The following is a 20,488-nucleotide window of genomic DNA, read 5'->3' as shown; positions in this document are numbered from 1 at the left end:
TCATTTATCATTTTAGTAGGTTTTTAATTGCTGTCTATGTTGCAGACAACATTAAAGTTTATCGTGCATGGCCGAGTATTTATGAACTCATGCGATAAATTAACATTCATTCATTTGTTTGTTTTTTTTTTTTATTTTGTCGAAAAATTGGCGTTAAATTTTATAGAAAAAGGCTAACAAATAATAACATCGATTCAGAGCTTACTCTGTGTCGTAAAAAGATACCCAAACATCCAAACTTGGAGATTTGAATTTAAAATATTTAGCCATGAAATGATCAAATGAAATTATGAACGGTGTGGACATGAAGTAACTAGGAAATATCATTAATTTTTTTGGTGGCAAATAGGTCCCGACCAAATTTAGCGGTCAAATTTGCAATTCCTTTCCATGCCAAGCGTTTATTTCGGTTGGCTAAAAATTTGTGAATTTTCTGAAGTTGATTAAAATTTGCAGCTATTATATTTTTCTAAAAATCTGTTCATTTGAATTAAGCCAAAAAAATGCTTTGTGTACAATTATACAGGGTTGCCCATATTCGACGGACCCATGGGCCCATTCCAATCGACGAGGCTTGTCCGCAGCCAACATTCTTTGCGTCAATTGAATTTTGTACGGGAACAAATGCAAATCAATGCGGATAATCCGTTGTAAAGTGGACCGAGCCATGCCCAACTGCTGAGAACGGCGTTTTTGGGATGTTCTTGGGGACCTCTCAACACTGGCTCGTACGGCAGCGATATTCTCGGCCGATCGCCTTGCTCGACTTTTATATGGCCTCTTCGGATTAGAAAGAGCCTTACCAGTCGAAAATTGTTCGTATAAACGCTTAATGGTGTTCTTAAAAGGCGCACTTCTCACATTTTTTAATGTTTTAAAAGCACGTTGAAATTTCAACTATTTCGCGTGGCGTGTATTGGTTCATGGTAAAAAATCTGCTTGGACTGACGCTTCAAACACGGTATGTCATTAAGCGATGTGACATCTCTGTCAAAAGTTATGGCGTTGCCAGATGCGTCCGTCGAATATGGGCAACCCTGTATCCGCCATCAAGGAAACATAGGGAATTTAACATGTCCTTGGTTGGGATTCTGAACTTGAAAAATACACACTTCTTCTAATGTTCCGATTCAGGTTTGTTGGTGCCCACAGATGACTAATATGTCTTTTGGTATTTCTAGTCCACATCGAAAATTAATTTTATAACGGCAAATATAGACAAGTTTCTTAGATTTGCAACTGTAAATCTGCATAACTTCCATTGGTTAACAAATAGCAACGTTGCAGTGGTTTAAGTGTAAACAAGTAAATAAGCAAGACCGGACCGAACTTTGAACACCCTCCACCATTTGGAACGAATTAGAAAATTTTCAAAAAAAAAAAAACATTAAAAATTCTGTTAAAATCTTTAAAATACCTGACATATATACGACATTGTGGACCTATATAGACAATTCTATGTCTGGGGGTAAAGTACTCGCAAAGAACTCCTTGTGTAGAATTTCAGACAATTCCGTTGGAAAATGTGGCTAAAATCATCAAAATGCCGAATATCGTGGGGAAATGTTATATGGAAAAAACTCCTTGTGTGGATTTTCAGACAATACTATTGGAAAATATGGCTAAAATCATCAAAAAATAATATCGGGGCGTACCATTGTATGGGGTATATACGATATTGTGGACCTATATAGACAATTCCCTTCCAGGGGATAAAGTGCTCACAAAGAGCTCTTTGTGTAGAATTTCAGAAAATTCCGTTGAAAATGTGGCTAAAATCATCGATTATCGGGGGTACCGTTATAAGGGGGCTATACGATGTCGTAGACCTATATAGATAATTCTCTTCCAAGGGATAAAGTACTGAAAATTCCAGCTTCATCCGTCCACCCTAAATCAAACTTTTAAAAATTAAGAACCGTTTAGTACAGTTCGCACACTTAGTGCACATTGCCAAAACCACATTCATATATCAAACTTACTTTCCAACCTCTATTCTCATACCAAATTTCTAGCTCTATCCGTTCACATAATACTTTAATAATTTAAGAGAGTTTCTAATAATTTATTTTAATATACGAAGCTAGCTACGAGTTTACATTCACATTTAAATGAAGCTGTTTGAACGCAATAATCCATGGGTAATGTAAGCAGTTTTACCAGTAGGTGCAAATAATGGGTTATTCCTAAAAAAATACAAATCAAAATAGCTTACTTCGGCATAGAGTGTGCGTGTCCGAATACAGAATAGAAGACATAGTGCTGTTGATGTATGTGTAAAATTTGAAACGGCCGTTGGACAGTGATTGTTGTAATGGACTAAAATACATAATAGGCTAGTTCAATACCAGCAGCGTACAAAGTAAAAACAAGTAAAACAGAAGAAAATTCGGCCGGGTTGAACATATAACATCCTCCACCATGTTCATGGAATTAGCAAAATAAAAAAATTGTCGAAAAACATGCCGTTTAATTTATTAAAATACCAAATATCTGGTGGTACAGTGATATGGGGCCTACCATACGAATTATGAAATAATGCCCTTGAAAATGTGGATAAAAATGGCAAACTACCCGAAGAGGTGAACCTATACAGGAAATTTCCTGTCATAAAGTCATAAAAAATGCCGAATATACAAACATGTTGGACTGCTTGGCCAATTTTCTGTTATTGAAGGTAATACCCAATACGAATTCAAATATCAAATTTGAAACCATTCCGATGAATAGTGTATCACATATAATAATCAAAACACAAAAGATGTCTGAAAGTACTGTTGTATGGTGTCTATAAACTTGGAGCTATACTGACAGTTCTCTGCAATGATGTATACTGGGAACACAAACTGTCAATTTACAATTGTGTATAACAACCAAAACATTTTTAATATGCCTTTGCAGTTATGTCTATTTCAATACCAAGAATCCTGTGGACTTAAAGTACATAGGAATAAGATTTTATCGATCTTCTTAATTTCCGTTGGAAACTAAGGAAAGTAGTCCTCATATAACTGTACACCCCAATATTCCGCATTTTAATGATTTTACCCACATAATCCACCGGAGTTGTTTCAAATTTCGTATTGTTAGTTCGTAATGGATGCTACAGCCTGTGACCGAAAATTGCATACGCAGGTCCATGTCTTTTTTAAAGGCTTCAATATAACAGTAACTCCGTATATTCGGTATTTCGACGGATTTTTTTTGAGGATTTACAAATTTAATCCAGATGGTGGAGGATATCCAAAGGTCCGACAGAAGTCATCAAATTAGCGAAAAAGTGGAACTAATTTAAACATTTTTCTACCAGAAGTAAACATACTAAATGTACATAAACTAATGTGACCGATTTATAAAAAATAGTGTATTTCATGCAAAGCTACACTAAGATGTGCCGTAGATGCGCGCAATCGCGTAAGGTATAATTACGCTTCTCCTATCCACATTTTTTATCTTTCTTTACATTTTTAGAAAATTAAAAAAAATCGGGGTGCTTTATAGACTTGGTGCATTTATAATTTTATTTTAGTTATTAATAATTATCATTGCAAATAATACTTTGTTCATATTAGTTTTAAAACACGAATTCTGTTAGCTAAAGGGAACATTTAAAAACACAAAAATTACATAGGATAATAAAAACATTTAGTTGTAGAGATTTATTCCAGGGCATAGGCTTTCTTCATCATAAACTCGAAATATTCATCATTATCTATGGAGGCACTGATGGTGGCATAATAGTTGATAAATTCTTCTTTTGTCACCTAAAATAAGTTTTAAAACATAATGGTTTATAAACATATCGCATTTAAGCTAGATAAAATGACTTACTTTTCCATCCAAATTACCACGACCGCCCTCGAAGTTGTGCAGGAAATCGGTTAAAATTTCATCTTCAGTCTTTTCACCACTCTTGAATTTGGGATGTTCGCGGGCTGTGTACACATTTTTCAAATCTTCCAAGGTAATGACACCATCACCGGTTTTATCCATTTTACTGAAGGCTTTATCAATCATTGCCAAACGGGCTTGGGACATGGGAGGCTACGTGAATAAAGAAAAAAAAATTACAAAATGAGGAAAAAGGGAATTTGTATTAAACAAACCCCGTTCATCTTAATACGCAAAAAAAGTACTTACCCTTAGCTTGAGCAAAAATTCAGTCATGTTAATGGAGCCGCTGCCATCCTCATCAAAGCTGCAAATAGAATAGCAGGGGAAAAAAGAAAAACATCAATAACCAAACACACAAACCAAAAAAAAAAAAAAAAAAACGATGACTGTATCTACCATCGTTAGGGCCGGAATATGAAATTTAAGGAGACATGAAAAGCCGAAATTATGATTTTTCTTATGAGGCGTAATTAATATCTTTATTTAGAATGCTGTTCATTTACCTGCGGAACATCTCCTTAATCTCCTCATTACTCACGGCTAAACCGCATTCCTTGATGCCTTTGGTAAATTCGTACTCGTTTAAGGCTTTACTGCCATCATCATCCATATTGCGGAATATTCTGTAAATGGGAACAACAGTTAATGTAAATTAATTAGGCACCAAGACAAGTATAAAATATTTTTCTCTCTTTTCAAATGCAAATGCAAAAATATGATCCTTAAAATATAATACAAATTGGTGCTCCGTTGATGATTTTAATACAAATTAAATACCTTTTTTTGTGGTCGAGTAATCTGCTTAAATGCGGAAGATGTATAAGCGTATTTTACATATTTATGAGTTTTGAAAGCTTATTTTACTAATCGCTTTAAAATCGAACATACATATGTTGCTAATGAAAATGGAAATTGTTTCCTGATGGGTATTTCATGGCACTATATCTTTCAACAAGAAGTTCTATCGGAAGGTTAAGTTATCTCGTTATTCATTTAAATTTTCTTGTAGCGTTAGTTTTAGATCGAAAAATTTAGCTGCTTAAGTATATTGGACCGGAGTCCTAATAACAAACGCTTAGGTGTAGAACACGCATTATATCCACTGTAGCATGGTCAACGATGTTTCATTCGTTGTTCCGGTATATATATACACCCAGCATTCGATCATTTAGTTTTGTTTTTACTTTTTGGGAAACTTTTATTAAATCTAATGTCAGTATAAATATTTCCATGTGCGCAGTTCAAGCAGAAATATGAAAAAATTAAGAATTCATTGAAAGTAAATAAATATTAAAAAAGTTTTACCTTTGTGGGAAAGGTATCTGAGGGAGTGTACTGGTAAATCATAACTTCATGCGGAATAATTGGGATATGTGAAACAAGAAGAAGATCTGTATTCCATATTTAACGATCATTAATCATTTTGTTATTTTGCGTGGAGGTTTGAGAAACAGTGGGCCAATATTTTCCATTTTCGGTCATCATATAAGCCTGGACTATAGCAGGCACACGATTCGTTTTTATATCCTACACCATAGCATGGAAGGTATACTACGTTTGTCATTTCGTTTGCAACACCTCGAAATATAAATTTTAGTCCCCACACAGTATATAAATTCTTGATCAGCAAAAGAATTCTTTGTCGATTTAGAGATATCCGTCCGACTGTCTGTCCATCAGCTTTCGAACGAAATGAAGTTGGGTAATAAATTTTACTCAGATGTGTTTTATGTCTGCCAGACTTGGTATTGAAATTGGCTATATATAGATCCATAATTTGGTATAGCCTCCATATAACTGTATAGACAGATTTAAGGTTTCTTGGGTATTTTAGTCACAATTTGAACTCGAATTTTCTGCAAACCTACTCGCATAGAACTGTAAATATAGATCAAGGTTATCGGTATAGTCCCCATATAACTATACATCCAGATATATATTTGGTATTTTGATTATTTTTATGGGCACTACATATTTTAACAGAAAATGTCTCATACAGGTCCACGTCTTTGTATGGGCACCAATATAAGGGTACCTCTCTATATTCGGTATTTTGATGATTTTATCGACATTATCCAACAGGATTGTTTCAATTTTCGTGTATGAATATCGTAATGGCCTATGACAAAATGACAGGCACACGTCTTCATAAAGCCCCAATATAACGGTAATTTCCCTTTTTTAATTTCTCTCCAAATGGTATTAACAATCCGGCCTGGCCAAACTTGTTTTTATTTATATATTTTAATTTGATTTTATACCCTTCACCATACATGGTATGGAGGGTATATTAAGTTCGTCGGTCCATTTGTAACTCATCGAAATAATAATTTTAGACCCAACAAAGTATATATATTCTTGATAAGCGTAAAATTCTAAGACGATTTAGCCTTGTCCGTCGTTCTATTGTAATCATGCTACAGTAAAAATAAATTAAGGTAGGAAGCTAAAATTTTGAACAGATCAGTCTTTTGTCTGCAGGCAGGTCAAGTTCGAAGATGGGCTATATGGTTCCACGGTGGTTATATTGGTCCCCATATAACTGTACCCGCCGATATTCGGTATTTTGATGATTTTAACCACATGTTTTAATGGAATTGTCTGAAATTCTACGCAAGGAATTCTTTGTGAGTACTTAATCCCCTGAAAGGGAATTGTCTATATAGGTCCGTAATATCGTATATTCCCCATATAACGATACCCCCCGATATTCCGTAGTTTGATGATTTAGCCACATTTTTCAATGAGTACTTTACCCCTTGAAAGAGAATTATCTATATAGGTCCACGATAGCGACATGAATTCACCGGAATTGTTTAAAATTTCATATATAAAGTTCGGAACCGTTACTACAGTCTATGACACAAATTGCTTATGCAAGACCACGTCTTCATATGACCCCCATATAACGGTTTTCACTTGAGCGGTATTTTTGGACGGTATTTTATTACATTTTTCATGTTTCTTCCAAATGGTGGAGAATATAAAAGGTTCGACTCTGTCGAAATTAGCTCCTTTTTCACTTGTTTAAATTTAGCAAATATTTGGCATTTTGATCTTTTATTTGTAGAAACACTACTTCCAACAAATTATCAAATGTTCGCCATAACTGCTGAAATATACCGCAGAAACCAAATTACTAATTTTCAGCCAAGTATATTGGAAAATATAGCCAAGACTCTCATAATAAGTAAAACAGGGAATATCATCCTTAAATGGCTGTACTAAACTTATAATTTTATTTTTAATTTAATTTTCCAACTTTTTATGTCCTTTTCAAGAACACAATCCCTTACTTTGAACCTCGGAATAATGCAGTAGGTAATGGATATCCCTTACTTTGAACCTCCGAATAATGCAGTAGGTAATGGATATTGCTGGGATTTGAGAGTGTAGGGAAAATTTGCCAATCCAAATAGTTGCAGCTTATCTGAGAATGCAGATACTTGATTTTAAATGTAGGTCTTATATTTGGCTCTTTAGTGTTACAACCTCAATTTCAAACAAATTGACTATAATTTGCACTCTAGATTCTCAATAGAAATGTTTAATGTCGGTTCATGTACCGGTCGATTATAAGTTTGTATTACAGTCCTTCACACTTATGTGTGTCAGGCGAAATGGCTGTAATACGGCGAAATGTTATTGGGTAGAAACACCTAAACTATCCAAAAAAATTACTCAATTTATGTCCAGATTACTTTCTAGTTATTAATATTTTTGGAGTCTGGCTATATTGTTCATCAGAACGGGCTACTTTTCAATATATTGGATGTGTAACGATTATAACGCACAAATATTGAGTATTTTTAGGAATTTTTTAAATTTTGCTAAATAAAAGTTTTCCGCCATTGCATGTGGGTGGAAATTATACAGTTTTCTTTCTCTTTTTATCGATTGAGCTTTTTTATATAAATAAAGGTATTAAAGTATTTCGTCGCACAAATCTAGGTATAATAGTTTCGAAATAAATAAAATATTTTTTTCTCTCCCTTCCACCTTTGCATGTTATGCGGAAGCAATTAATACGATATAATTCAACAACTGAACATTCATAATTTAGGAAATTAGATTTAATTATAATTAGTTAAATTAAAATAAATTGTCACTCACCTGCCCAATCCATTGATACCGGTGGCACCGCGAGACAAACACAAGGCACGCAATTTGGTTATTGGATCCATATCGCCAGCTGACAGTTGAGCCAATGACTTATTAACAATGTTAGCTTCCAGCTGTTGAAAATCCTGCATCAACAAAAAAGATTCATAAATAAAACAAAATACGCATATAATAATTGCGGTTAGCCGAAGTGGAATGAACTCAGTGTTAATAATAAAAAAATTATAAACAATTAAGAAATGCTCACTTTGTTCTCTACTCGATTTAATTTTTGATACATTCAATTTAATACAAGGAATTCATAATTTACGCAATTTTATTCATTGTTGCACAATCGCACACACACACATGCACAGTCAGTCACACATAAAGCTCAGTTAATATTAAATAGTTGTTGTTAATAAGCGGCATTTTTTCTCGTTCAGTTAAATTAATTAAGCATAACTTCACAATGCGTTATTAATTGATTGTTGTTGTTTCATCGAACAGAAATATTGGACAGACAAAATAAGACAAACCACAATGATTGTTACTTTACTTTTTATTTTCAATATACAGATAAAATTTTATACATATGTATATTGGTTGGATTTTGATTGATATTCGGCTACGACTACGACAATACAGTAGAGTAGCGTTAATAGTTATGGGATTGTATGAAGGTTAAAGGGAAGCATTTCAATAATTTTTAATTTTAGTACTTGTTTAACTAGTTGAAAATAATAAAAGCGCATTTCTTAATATAAGGACTGCTATAAATGATCCAAGTTGATTAAAATTGTTATGCAGATTACATGCACTTAATTTTCATCTTAAGATTTATAGATTAAGATTTATACGAATTATGATTTTGCAAAGCCTTTACTGTTTGAGAAATTAAAAAAAAATGATTGAGAATTACACAAATATGATGTTTTAAACTAAGTTTCAATCAAATTCATTTTTAACCGGAACACCTTCTGCTTCAAAACAATCATACAAAACAAACGGAAATGGATAATGATTTCCTTTCTCTGATAACTTAAAGTGTAATTTAATGAAAAAAACTTTATGGATTCAACGAAATGGATATCTAATCGACTTGATCCAAATCCGCGTCGCAATGGCCGAAAAATGGCACGTGAGCTGAACATATCGCAATATTCCATTCTGAAAATATTGAAAAATGAGCTGGGGCCATTGAAAGCCATGAAACAGAAATAAAATGGACTCAAAAGAGCTTAAGAGTTGCTTCGCTTGGCCGAAAGTGGTGAACTGCCGAATTTGGTTTTATCCGATGGGAAAACATTCCTTGTCCAGCAGTTTGAAAACAAACAAAATTAACGTGTTTACATGCCAAAGAGGTCGGCTGAAATTGTGCACCTTCGGTTGGCCACCAGAACTCAAACGCCGGTCATGGTGATAGTGTGAGCCGCCATAACAGCCGATGATCGCACCCCGCATATTAATCGACCGTGGCATCAGAATAAATGCGGAATATTATCGCGAAAATATTCTGGAGGGCCTATTAAAGACTTGGGCACGCAAATATTTTGGCCGCAAACCTTGGAAATTCCAACAGGACTCAGCACGCGCCACCCAAATTTGGTTACAAAATGAGGTTCCTCGCTTCATTTCTAGTGCCAAAGTGTCGATCACCTCAAGCAAACGCTTCGCCGGGAATGGGCCAAAATACCGCAGAGCAACATTCGGGCAGCGTGTGACGGTTTCATTGGCCGTTTGAAGGCCATAATTCGTGCCAAAGGTAGCCAATTCGAATAAATCTTAACTTATTCTAAAATTTGATGCTATTTCCGACATTGTTCAATGAAATTAAAAAAAAAAAATTAAAAATTATGGTGTTTAACTTTGTTGTATTTTTTATCTCACCCTGTAAACACATATTTTTCTCTCCTATTTCTTCTTTTGCTTGCAAGTTCATAGTGAAGGCTGTCAAAATTGCAAATGTTCGAAACTATTTCTTTTATTTAGGACTACCTGTGTTTTTGAGGTCTTCTTTGCTTGCACGAAAAACCAAATTTTTCACTGGCCGCTCAATTTAATCATTTCTTTTTTCGTATTGACATGTGTGTATAATATTTTGGGTGCAATTCCATGCCAAGCAGAATGCTTGCGTAACCTCATTAAAAAACGAAAAATAGTTCTACATTTCAAAAAACAAAAACTTAACTATTACATGCAACAAAAATGTCATGCATGAGCATACAAATAGCTTAATATGGTCATGGTTAATTTGAGAAAAGGTGTGTTTTTCGAATCGTCCCGCCGATTTCGCGTGCCATGACTCGTATAATCGAAACAATAGATAGACAAATGTACTCAACATCTACTTATACTTACACTTATTGATTTCGCTTGTAATGACAGACGGCATGACATTAGTAAAAAGATTACAATCAATAAAAGCTTGGGCACCCATCCCTTGGTCTATTAAAGAAATGACACAATATTAGTCAAAAAGGACGTCGTCAACGTAAGAAACAATAAAAATGTATGAGGGTCTTGTCGCTATTTAGATAAGTACTATTATTATAATTGATTCCACTTCCAATTGCCGGTATCAAGGTGTGTGTGTGCGTGTATGTGTATTAATCCCCAATTGTGTACGGTGTGTAGGTGTATGTGCAGGTGTCATCGTGTATGTTGTTTTGAGGGTTTCCAGGATTTTGAAAATACACACAAAATGTATCCTTGACGGTACATATTTAAAAATGTATCACTAACCAAGAAATTTGTTAGATCGAACGAAACTGTAGGAAAATATCTACAACTTTTACCAATGCCATTCAAAATATTTCTATTGTAAATCGAAAATATTATTATTTTTAAATTAATTAATTATATTCAAATAATATAATTTACAGTTCGATTCTTCCACTTTTAATTTGAACTATTCGATTTGAAACTCAAACAAAATATTATTACATTTCTATGCATTCGGTTCGTATTTGGCTCTTCAAATTACAAATAATTATATCTCTAATTACAAATGAGAGTATTTGAATTTAAAATGGATCATTCAAAGAAATAGCTAGATTTTTTGTAATTATACCCTACATCACAAGGTGGTCAGAGTATTATGTCTTTGTGCATTTGTTTGTAACAGGCAAAAGGAAACGAAATAGATCGATAGTTCCTTTTGATGATCTGCATAGAATCACATTCTGAGTCGTCCATGTATTTTTGTAAACAAAGTACAGGTTGCATTTATTGTCCGATTCAGATGAAATTTTGCACAAGTAATTTGTTTGACCCAAGGACGAACCCTATTGAAATTGGAAAAAATCGGTCAAAATTTAGGTATAGCTACCATATAAATTTTCGTCCAATTTGCTTTATATTGTGCACCAAACTTGTAATATTAGCCCAAATAGTACGACCAGATTGGACCTAAATATAAGTAAGTCAAATTTGACCGAAATTGGTTCAGATATAGATGTAGCTCCCATATATATTGTTCATCCGATTTGTAATTTTTGTCCTCCGCAGCCGTAGTATGCACTCAAAATATAACAAATATATAACTCAGAAATACCCTTGCTAAATTTTATAGAGATAGGTTAATATTTGGATACAGCTCCCATATATATCTTCGTTCGATTTGCTTTTTCTGTGCACCAAACGTGTAATACTAGCCCAAATTGAGTCTAGAAACAAGTATGTCAAATTTGGTGGAAATCGGTTCATATATAGCTACAGTTCCATATATATTGTTCATCCGATTTGTTGAATTTTCCCTGCATAGCCATAATATGGACTCCGTAGTAACGATATTCGGGGAAATATATCAAATACAGCTCAAAATTACCTTTGCCAAATTTTATTGGGATTTCATGTTAATTGTGCACCAAACGTATAATACAAGCCCGAATTGAAAAGGGGAAAATGCCTCGACAAATTTAGTAGAAATCGATTCATAGGAGGATATTCCTCCCATACATTCGTTCCTTTGGACTTTCAATTATTACTATAATCATAGTTAGTATGATTTAATTCTCACAAATTCCCCATTAAAACTTATTTGTTATGTGAAGCTCTACTAAATATACAAAATGGTGTAGGGTATTATAAATTCGGCAGCGCCCGACGTTAAAACTTTCTTTACTGTTTTTTATAATTTCTAGGTGTTTTGGAATTTCGACGTGTAAAAATGGTTTAAAAATGTATCCATATATGTCAAAGTTCCGGTTTTCATATATTACGTTTATTCTCTATTCGATGAACAAATTCTCCAAATTTGATACCTTTATGTTCATCAGTTAGGAAAAAATAAAAATATCACAAAACTCCCAATTGGGCCACACTGTGAGGTGGCAACACTATCGTATTAATTAGTAGCTGGTATAATAATTTCGGTTATGTTAATAAAATGTGTGTTTATTTGCTAGTGCCCAAGAATTTATTTTGTCCACATTCCAAGCGTTGAAATAAAAACATAGAATTCAATTCCACCATGACCATGACCACATGGTCAGAGGCGTCCTAATTTATTAAGCTTATTACGGATATAATTAATTTACCTTTTAATGTGAAATTCAACGTAGTCTTTATGAGCTTGACGTGAACAGTAATACCAAGTATTTCTGGATTCATATGTAATTGCGGAATATTTCCAATTACTAATCCCTGATGCTTAAACTCTGTTAATTAAGACCTACTAATGAGATAACTGGTAAACAAGTCCAATTGTTTACTATAAAAATGTTTCACTGTGCACAAATTTATGAATACCCCACACGAGAATGGACAACAAAAAATAAACCATAAGAAATATCTAAGTTCAACCACCTCTACTATGGAATATTAAATCAGGAGGTAAATAACAATGTATAATTAAACAATATAACCACAGTCTTAGCAATGAAAGACATTCCTCCTAATATAATTATTTAATAATGTTGCACATGTGACAAGTCCCATTTCAATGGAATTTCTCTCAAAAATTAGCTTAATTGTTTAATTGAATAAATTTAATTAGAATTTATATCGAATGTAGGCAATCAAATAAAATACAGACTATAATGACATTTATTACGTTTAAAACATATTTTATACGAAATGGAGAATCTATTCTTTGATACGAAATTTCGAAACCATTCAGGGGTTTCTAATTATTTTATTTTAGAATGTGTTATTTTTTATATCCGAGTAAGATGGCCACATCTAAGATCAACATTGATATTAGGTTTATACATATATTCTTATGCAGTGAGAAATTATGAAACATTCTTACTTGTCGATTTATAGGTTACTTTCATTATTCAGAAGAATTCGAATGAAACACTTTGAAACACAGAGTGTAAAACAGTGTAACATCCATAAATGTAATATATGTGATCAGATCCCGAATTGAACAACAACATTTTTGAATAATGCATTAATTGAACAATATTTTACAAATAGCAATTGAATTCACAACTGCATTTACAAACTATAATATCTCAAATCTGCATACAATTTTAAATCGGTTTAGTCATGCTCGCTCTCATGTAAATTCGAATGTTATAATACCTCCGGCAATAAATAATAATAATTGGAAATGGGTGACCGAAATTGATCACATTGTTCTGGCAAAACCAGTAAAAAATGGCTAAAAGGAAGTCTATAACCCTTTGCATATTTATTAGAGCTTCATATAACAATATATATATCTATATATATAAAGAAAGTTGTGTTAGTTACTACGCTTATAACTTAAGAACCGCTGGACTGATTTTAACGATTCATACAAATTCGGAATTGTCTCCTCTCCGAAAAGGATAATATCCAAAAAAATCGCGTAAAAATGTGATATATTAACATTTTCATTTTGACTTTTGAAATGTACAATAGTAATGTTTTATTTTGTATGATTTTTTTCCATTTTGACTTACTTTTTTCTAATGTACATTTGTAGTGTTTTTTATATTTTATTTTTGAATTCAAATATTAATACCTATTTATTTAATTGACTTGATTTCTTGAGAAATGAAATTGATGGCGAGTTACATGGAAGTGTAGTACCGAATTATGTGGTGGGAAACGGAATAGATGATGTCGAAATAATTTAATGGAATCGAATTTTAAAATAGAAGTACATTCTATTGACAAACTATATAAGGATCTTTAAATATTTGCTGTAAAAAATCAGCGAACAAATTGAAGATTTTTTCAATGTGTTATTCTTCTTTTGTCAATTTTTTTTCAATTTGTATTATCTAATCGAATTCAGTAAATTTTTTGTGAACAAAATAAAGAATAATTTTTCACTATATACAAATTTTCAGCAAAAAATGAAATAAGTGGGAAATACGATGTTAACTGACTCCTTTCTGACTACCTTTCAACTCCAGGGCCGACATCGTGGTTCAGCTGGAAGATTCGAACACATTTGAACAAACAAAAATTACGGAAAAGCCTAATGGGGCTCATTTCAAAGCGTGGAACTACACTGAGGGAAAAATCCCGTTGCGAAATCAAGCACGTATGTTGTCATTTTCGCAACGACCCGTTGTTATATTTTTCAACAACGGCTGTTGGTGAATTGTGCACGAACGTGCTCAAATTGACACCGAGACGTAGTCAACTTTCGGTACCAACAACAGCCGTGCTTAATTGTCCACCGATGTGCTCAAAATGACAACTTTGGGTTTTAATATTGGTAATTGCAGCCGATTACACACGAGTAAAAAATGACAACGGTGGTGCATGATTCACACACGGTCGTTGTCAATATGACACCGGTCGTGTATGAATTATGCACCACCACCTGCATAATGATGCACCACCGTTGTTACTTTGTACACCGACGTGCATGAATCGTACACGATCGTTGCCATTTTAGCAACTACCGTGTATGAATCATGCACCACCGTTGTCATTTTTTTTACTCGTGTGCAATCGGCTGCATATTTACCATTTTTTCCGTGTTATTGAAAGAGAAAGGACGCATTGTGCAAAAAATTTATTGAAAATGAATAATAATTCGCAAGATCCTCAAAATATCATTGGTGAGTTGTTAGAAATCGATGGCAATATTGTTGTGGTTCGCGATACAAACCATTGCAGCAGTCAAGATGCGGAAAACAATGAGGACGATTATATGTTAAGGGAGTTCTTAAAAGGAATAAATATGGAGTCGCTTTTTGAACAATTAAAAGGTAAGTAAATAAAAATGAATTTTTCAGTTAATCAGTGTAATTAACAAAGAATTTTCTTTTTTGTTCTTTTAGCATCACATGTAACATTTCGCAGTTTGCAGTACTTGAAAAAAGAAGATTTAAAGGAAGCAGTGCCACCATTGGGACTGCGAGTTGAATTCAGAGAAAAGCTCTTTGCTTGGAAAAAAACGAAAGGTACGTATTATTTGTTTTACAGTGTTGAACTCAGTATTAATATTGTCATAACAATAGCTCGGGATTGATGACGAAACTATGTCAGTTCCATCTAAAATAGGTGAATGGTGGAAACGCAACGAGACACCTGCAAGTACTCCTGGTACTCCCGACACTACAGGTTCGAACTGCTCAAAAGCCAAAGGAATTTTGTCAGAGGTAAGGTAAGAGTAATATTTGTGTAAGCATAGTTAATGTAGTTTTTTTATTTAATATAGGATCTAACGGAATTGTTAACACATACCTCGAAGGGGAAACTAGCGCTTGAATGTAGTAGCGTTAATAAGAAATTAAGTGACGAGCAAAGAGATGATATAATTAATATAATTATTGAAGATATTTTAACCAACAATGTTACTCTTTACACTCAAGACTATATGCGCATATTGGATGAAATTTGTTCCGTTTTTCCTCTTGAAAACGAAATGAGGGTAAGATTAACAACGACAACAATATAAACAACGTATCTGATTATGTAGTTTCTTAACTTATAATATGTCTTTATTTTTAGGATTATTATTACATTTCAAGAAAAGGAAAGAACAACGCAAGCGGAAAACTTTATGCCAAGTATAGAAACAAGAAGTCCAAAAGAATAAAGCTTTTGATTTCCGAGCCTAGCACAAGCAAAGCAGCAACTCACTCATCTCCTAATTTTTGTAACAAAGATGTTCCCGAAATTGATGAATCAGTTGAAAATTCATTGAAAGCTTCCTTACTAAGAGAATGTAATGATTGGGGATCGATCTGCGAAAAATGGAAAAGATCTTTTAACATACGGCAAAGAGATATAAAAAATTTAAGTAGCCATACATTTCTCCTAGAATGGACGAAGTTGTCCGATGCAAGAGCTTCAGAATTGGTAAGTAGCCATGAGCTATTTATTTGTATATGGATACTAATGTTTCGTTTTAGGTCAACATTGATTTCGATATTATGTATCCACAGAAAGGCAATCTTCTACTTTCTAAATGGGACCAATTTAAGAAAAAAATTTACAATTATTATGGGAAAAATATTCATAACGAACATTGCAAACAACTCTTCGCAAATGTTATATAACATTATATGTTTATATAACATTATACGGTTCGTTAAAACCGAAACACCACTTTCTTGTCCACTATCCCACTGCTATCCGAAAATGTGGTCCCCTTAAATATCTCTGGAGCATGAGATTCGAAGCTAAACACAAGGAAGCAAAAGCCTATTTAGGAAATACTACATCAAGAGTAAATCCCTGTCGTTCATTATCTATTAAGTCTGGATTGAAATTTTCCAATTTTTTATTAAAACACGAAGATAACTTAGAACCAAATGTTATCATTAATACGCATACCATCGAAGATTTGGCAAAAGAGGAATATTGTTACAAAAAACGTAAGCCAGTTTTAAATTACCAAAATTGCAAAGTGTCTGATGACATTTTTTTTAAGGGAACTAGGTATAAAAAAAACTATTATTTAGCAACAAATAATGCCGCAATTGAACTTTTCAAAATTAAACATTTAATAATTGAAAATGAAAATGTTTACATTTTATGTAACCAAGTAAAAGTTAAAAACTTTGATTATCATTTACAATCGTATGAAGTTGGTTCTCTGAATGAGGATACAATTTTTTTAATACCAATTTTAGATTTTATTACTTACCCATTTCACTTATATCCTATGAATAATGGAAAAGTTTATTTCAGATTTAAGTTAATTTAATTTGTTTCTATACATTGAATATATGTAATTCGAATTGTTTTGTTAAATCAAATATGTATTTATATTGAATTTATGTAATTGGTTTCGTTCAATAAAATACTTTTCAAAAAATTTCGTTTCTTCTACTAAGGGTATAAAATGGAAAAGGAACGGATATCAAAAAATGACCACCATTGATTTCAATCTGACAACGGGCGTTGACAATCCGACAACGGAGCGTTGACAATCTGACAACGAAGCGTTGACGATCTGACAACGAAGCGTTGACAATCTGACAACGGGGCGTGCTCGAAATGACCACGTATGTGCTCATTTCATGCACATCTGTTGTTGAAATCGTTGCCAAAATCTCGGTGTCAAAATGACAACGGCGTGCTCATTTTGACACCAAACGTGGTTGATACACTATCATACACGGATGTGGTCATTTCATACACGGATGTTGTCATTTTTTCTCTGGGTGTACTTATTTCCTGTCACAATAATCCGTCCAATGTACATTCAGAAAAATACCAAATATAAAGGGTGGAAAATAGTAGAGCGAATGGGACTCTTAGCAAGAAAAGGATTTCTATTCTTCCAGAAATTCTTCCCAAACATTCAAGATACCTTAAACCGCTTTTGCAGGTCATGATATCGATCATAACTCACGGATAAGGGTACAACCCGATTTCATATTTATATAACCATCGTATGATTTAGGCTATTTTTGGTGTCTTGGTCACTTTTTAAATATTTTGGCCATTATTTGGCATCTTTGTTTCTAAGGAGGTAGAGAACCTCTTCGCATAATATTTTTAATTTTCAGAGTAGGGTCCATTTTGGTCTTGACCACATTCATTAATTGATTTGGCTAAAAATTGTATTAATGCTACCCTGGGGTAGGGAGCCATCATACAGATAATTGCCACATAGGAATTTATTTAAGTAAAGTCCCCACATTGGAGTACCCCCAAGTCCACTTTCACATCTAATTGGTGGTCAGAAAAGAAATTTTTGTTTTCTATTGAATTTGTAACCCCCAAGAGAATATTGGTTGGGCCACGTTTTGGTATAACCCTTATATAAATGTATCCCTGATTTCAGGATGCTCATTATTTGCTGTATTTAGGCTACTTTGTGAGCAGAGAACCATCTTACAGAAAAATTTCAACATACGTAAATATTTTGGTACAGTCCCCATATAGTCCCCAGGATCGCCAATTTATAGTGATGTTTACCAATTGGCGGACAACAACGCTGGTATTGTTTAATCGTCATTGAATTTTACTATGAACAAGAACATAGACTTTTTGGGACTCTAATGCGCACTTGAGGTGCTATGGTAATGGGTGTAAAAGCGTAATTAACTTTGACTATTCAGAAATTATTTTGCCCTCCTTCCATAGTCATTTATTTCTATTTAGTCGAATCAATATTTATATTAAAATTTTTTCACCTTTATGAGCTAGATTTGTGAAATATTATGCTATGCAAAATTTGCATTAAAGACTAAAACTACGGGCCGGCAACGCGGACCGGGCCAGCTAGTTTAAAATAAACAATATTTAAAAACGATATCAGAAAGAGATCATTTATAAAGAAGTGACTCATGGTGCCTTCAACACTACTTGCATTTGATGCTTTACCGCTCTTTTTGTTTTTGTAAAGAATGTTGAAGTTCTATATTCACAGGTACTTAAAAACACATTTTTCAAAAATCAATTAACACTTTTATTTTTTTATATTCTTTGGGTTCCAAGCCATCGCTGATCAATGAACGCAATTATGAACAAATTAACCTAATTTATGGTGTATATCGCATGGAAAACAACACATACACATACTGACACTGTTTGCATATTATTTTAATATTTCAGAAGTTTTCGTTTGGATGCACCATTATCGTCATTGAAATATCAAAACTAAAAATTATTAAATCAAATTGAATAATTATTATTCCCATATCCATACATTTCTATATGGCCCAATGTGCATTGCTCCATACGATACGCTCGGTGGCATCGTGGAACATTGCAAACAAATAAAAATCAAAAATAAACAAACAAAAGCCGGCAATCACATACATTTATAGGTACATCTAGAAAATATTCAAATGCGTGGTCCGAGACAATTTACCGTGACTCCACACCTACTAATACACACATACCAACACACACGACTTTCACCAGATATGAATCACAAATGAATGCGGTGCTACAATTAGTTTGACACAAAAGAAGTGAAACAATACAGAAGAGAATTAGATGAATGGTATGATTCAGAACGAGTCTCGATGGAAATTCAAGTTGGAATTACTAACAATATAATAGGCAGGTAGATGTGATTTGTAGAGAGAAAAGTGATATTAGAACGCAACAAGGTACATTAAAGTTATGGATCCTCGAGATGTGTGAAACAGATAGGTAATCGAAAAATATTGTAAAATAACACTTACGAATAGCTCGTCATTCATTTTGTTTGCCCTTTTTAGTAACGACTAATTGTATGTTTTTGGAAAATAAAATAATTGAAAAAAAGATCAGCAATTAATTAGTTTATTTCTGTCTCTCTTAATACAAAACATTTGCACACACTCAAATAAGCTTCAACAAAAACTCACTTCTTGGCAGAAAAAAATAATAAAAACAATTTACTTTGTTTAATCCGAATCTCACAAACTGTTGATATCTTACGGCAAATGTGGTCTTACTTGGTCGGCTTCACTGAGCAAACTGAAATTTCAATGCCAAACAAATCAGACCCCAACCACAGCGAGTCAATGTGATCTTAGTATACACACACACACCAACAACAACAAACGTAAAAACGATTTCACCTCGCCACAACGAAACAAAACAAAAAACCCATGTGGAGCACTATGCCGCTCACTCACTTTACGCACACCAGTTCTTGGTAAACGAGAGCCGTAAGCTGGCTAAAATGATGTTGTTTAGGTAGAACCCAGCATGAACCGGTTCTACTATTTTCCCAGGTTTGTGGGAACACACCAGCGTCATAGGCAAGAACAATTAAAAATGTGTCTGCCTACATTCAGTTTCTTATTAGGGTGGATTTTCAAGTGAGATTCTTAATGATGACTTTCAGTTGAGTTTCATTTGTAGCAATGATTAATTATTTTCCAGAAATCTAAGAAAATAGACAGGTATCTATCGGAGATATTTTCTTAAGGCATGTGTATGTATTTTGTTACAATACAAAAAATACGAAAAGAATTGTAAAATGCTAAAGCTAGGAATCTCAGTGAACTCTAGTACATATCTTGAAGTAGGAAACCTTTTTGAGCAGATTTTTAGATTGGTTTAAAATCTTTTGAGAGAAACTGACAAATGTAAAGGATATGTTAGCTACAACTTAATAATTTGAATATAAAATCAGTAAGGAAAA

At 33.4% G+C, this 20,488-nt stretch overlaps 2 protein-coding genes across 6 annotated transcripts; one reads left to right on the top strand and one right to left on the bottom strand.

The window, feature by feature from the left end:
• Nucleotides 1-3,491: 3,491 nt before the first annotated feature.
• Nucleotides 3,492-19,827, bottom strand: LOC131800936 (calcyphosin-like protein). Of its 2 annotated transcripts, XM_059118806.1 has the most exons (8): nt 19,704-19,827; nt 19,539-19,580; nt 10,357-10,443; nt 8,008-8,141; nt 4,398-4,517; nt 4,141-4,198; nt 3,832-4,044; nt 3,492-3,764 (listed from the first exon to the last, which is right to left on the bottom strand). In XM_059118806.1, exons 2-8 carry the CDS (start codon nt 19,554-19,556, stop codon nt 3,660-3,662), a joined length of 735 nt encoding a protein of 244 aa, XP_058974789.1. In that variant the 5' UTR covers nt 19,557-19,580; nt 19,704-19,827; the 3' UTR covers nt 3,492-3,659. The 2 variants fall into 2 exon arrangements, with proteins under 2 accessions (XP_058974789.1, XP_058974790.1); XM_059118807.1 differs by lacking the exon at nt 10,357-10,443.
• On the top strand, nt 14,652-17,106 carry LOC131800935 (uncharacterized). Of its 4 annotated transcripts, XM_059118805.1 has the most exons (6): nt 14,652-15,155; nt 15,228-15,350; nt 15,408-15,548; nt 15,608-15,820; nt 15,901-16,251; nt 16,305-17,106. In XM_059118805.1, the coding sequence occupies exons 3-6, from the start codon at nt 15,429-15,431 to the stop codon at nt 16,449-16,451; spliced, it is 831 nt and encodes a 276-aa protein (XP_058974788.1). In that variant the 5' UTR covers nt 14,652-15,155; nt 15,228-15,350; nt 15,408-15,428; the 3' UTR covers nt 16,452-17,106. The 4 variants fall into 4 exon arrangements, with proteins under 4 accessions (XP_058974788.1, XP_058974784.1, XP_058974785.1 ...); XM_059118801.1 differs by having other exon boundaries at nt 15,901-17,106; XM_059118802.1 differs by having other exon boundaries at nt 14,652-15,350; nt 15,901-17,106.
• Nucleotides 19,828-20,488: the final 661 nt, after the last annotated feature.

The sequence above is a fragment of the Musca domestica genome, unplaced genomic scaffold (genome assembly GCF_030504385.1).
Source record: "Musca domestica strain aabys unplaced genomic scaffold, Musca_domestica.polishedcontigs.V.1.1 131, whole genome shotgun sequence".
NCBI classification, from domain to species: Eukaryota; Metazoa; Arthropoda; class Insecta; order Diptera; family Muscidae; genus Musca; species Musca domestica.
The sequence above is the reverse complement of the archived record's forward strand: the minus strand, read 5'-3'. Positions and strand labels throughout refer to the sequence as shown.

What these genes read in the sequence shown, in the direction of transcription:
- LOC131800935 (XM_059118801.1), top strand. Translation starts at nt 15,429, where the DNA reads ATGTCAGTTCCATCTAAAATAGGTGAATGGTGGAAACGCAACGAGACA. An exon ending in CCAAAGGAATTTTGTCAGAG is followed by an intron (nt 15,549 to 15,607) that starts GTAAGGTAAGAG and finishes TATTTAATATAG; the next exon opens with GATCTAACGGAATTGTTAAC. An exon ending in CTCTTGAAAACGAAATGAGG is followed by an intron (nt 15,821 to 15,900) that starts GTAAGATTAACA and finishes CTTTATTTTTAG; the next exon opens with GATTATTATTACATTTCAAG.
- LOC131800936 (XM_059118806.1), bottom strand. An exon ending in GGTATCAATGGATTGGGCAG is followed by an intron (nt 4,518 to 8,007) that starts GTGAGTGACAAT and finishes TCCCATTTACAG; the next exon opens with AATATTCCGCAATATGGATG. An exon ending in AATTTTTGCTCAAGCTAAGG is followed by an intron (nt 4,045 to 4,140) that starts GTAAGTACTTTT and finishes TTATTCACGTAG; the next exon opens with CCTCCCATGTCCCAAGCCCG.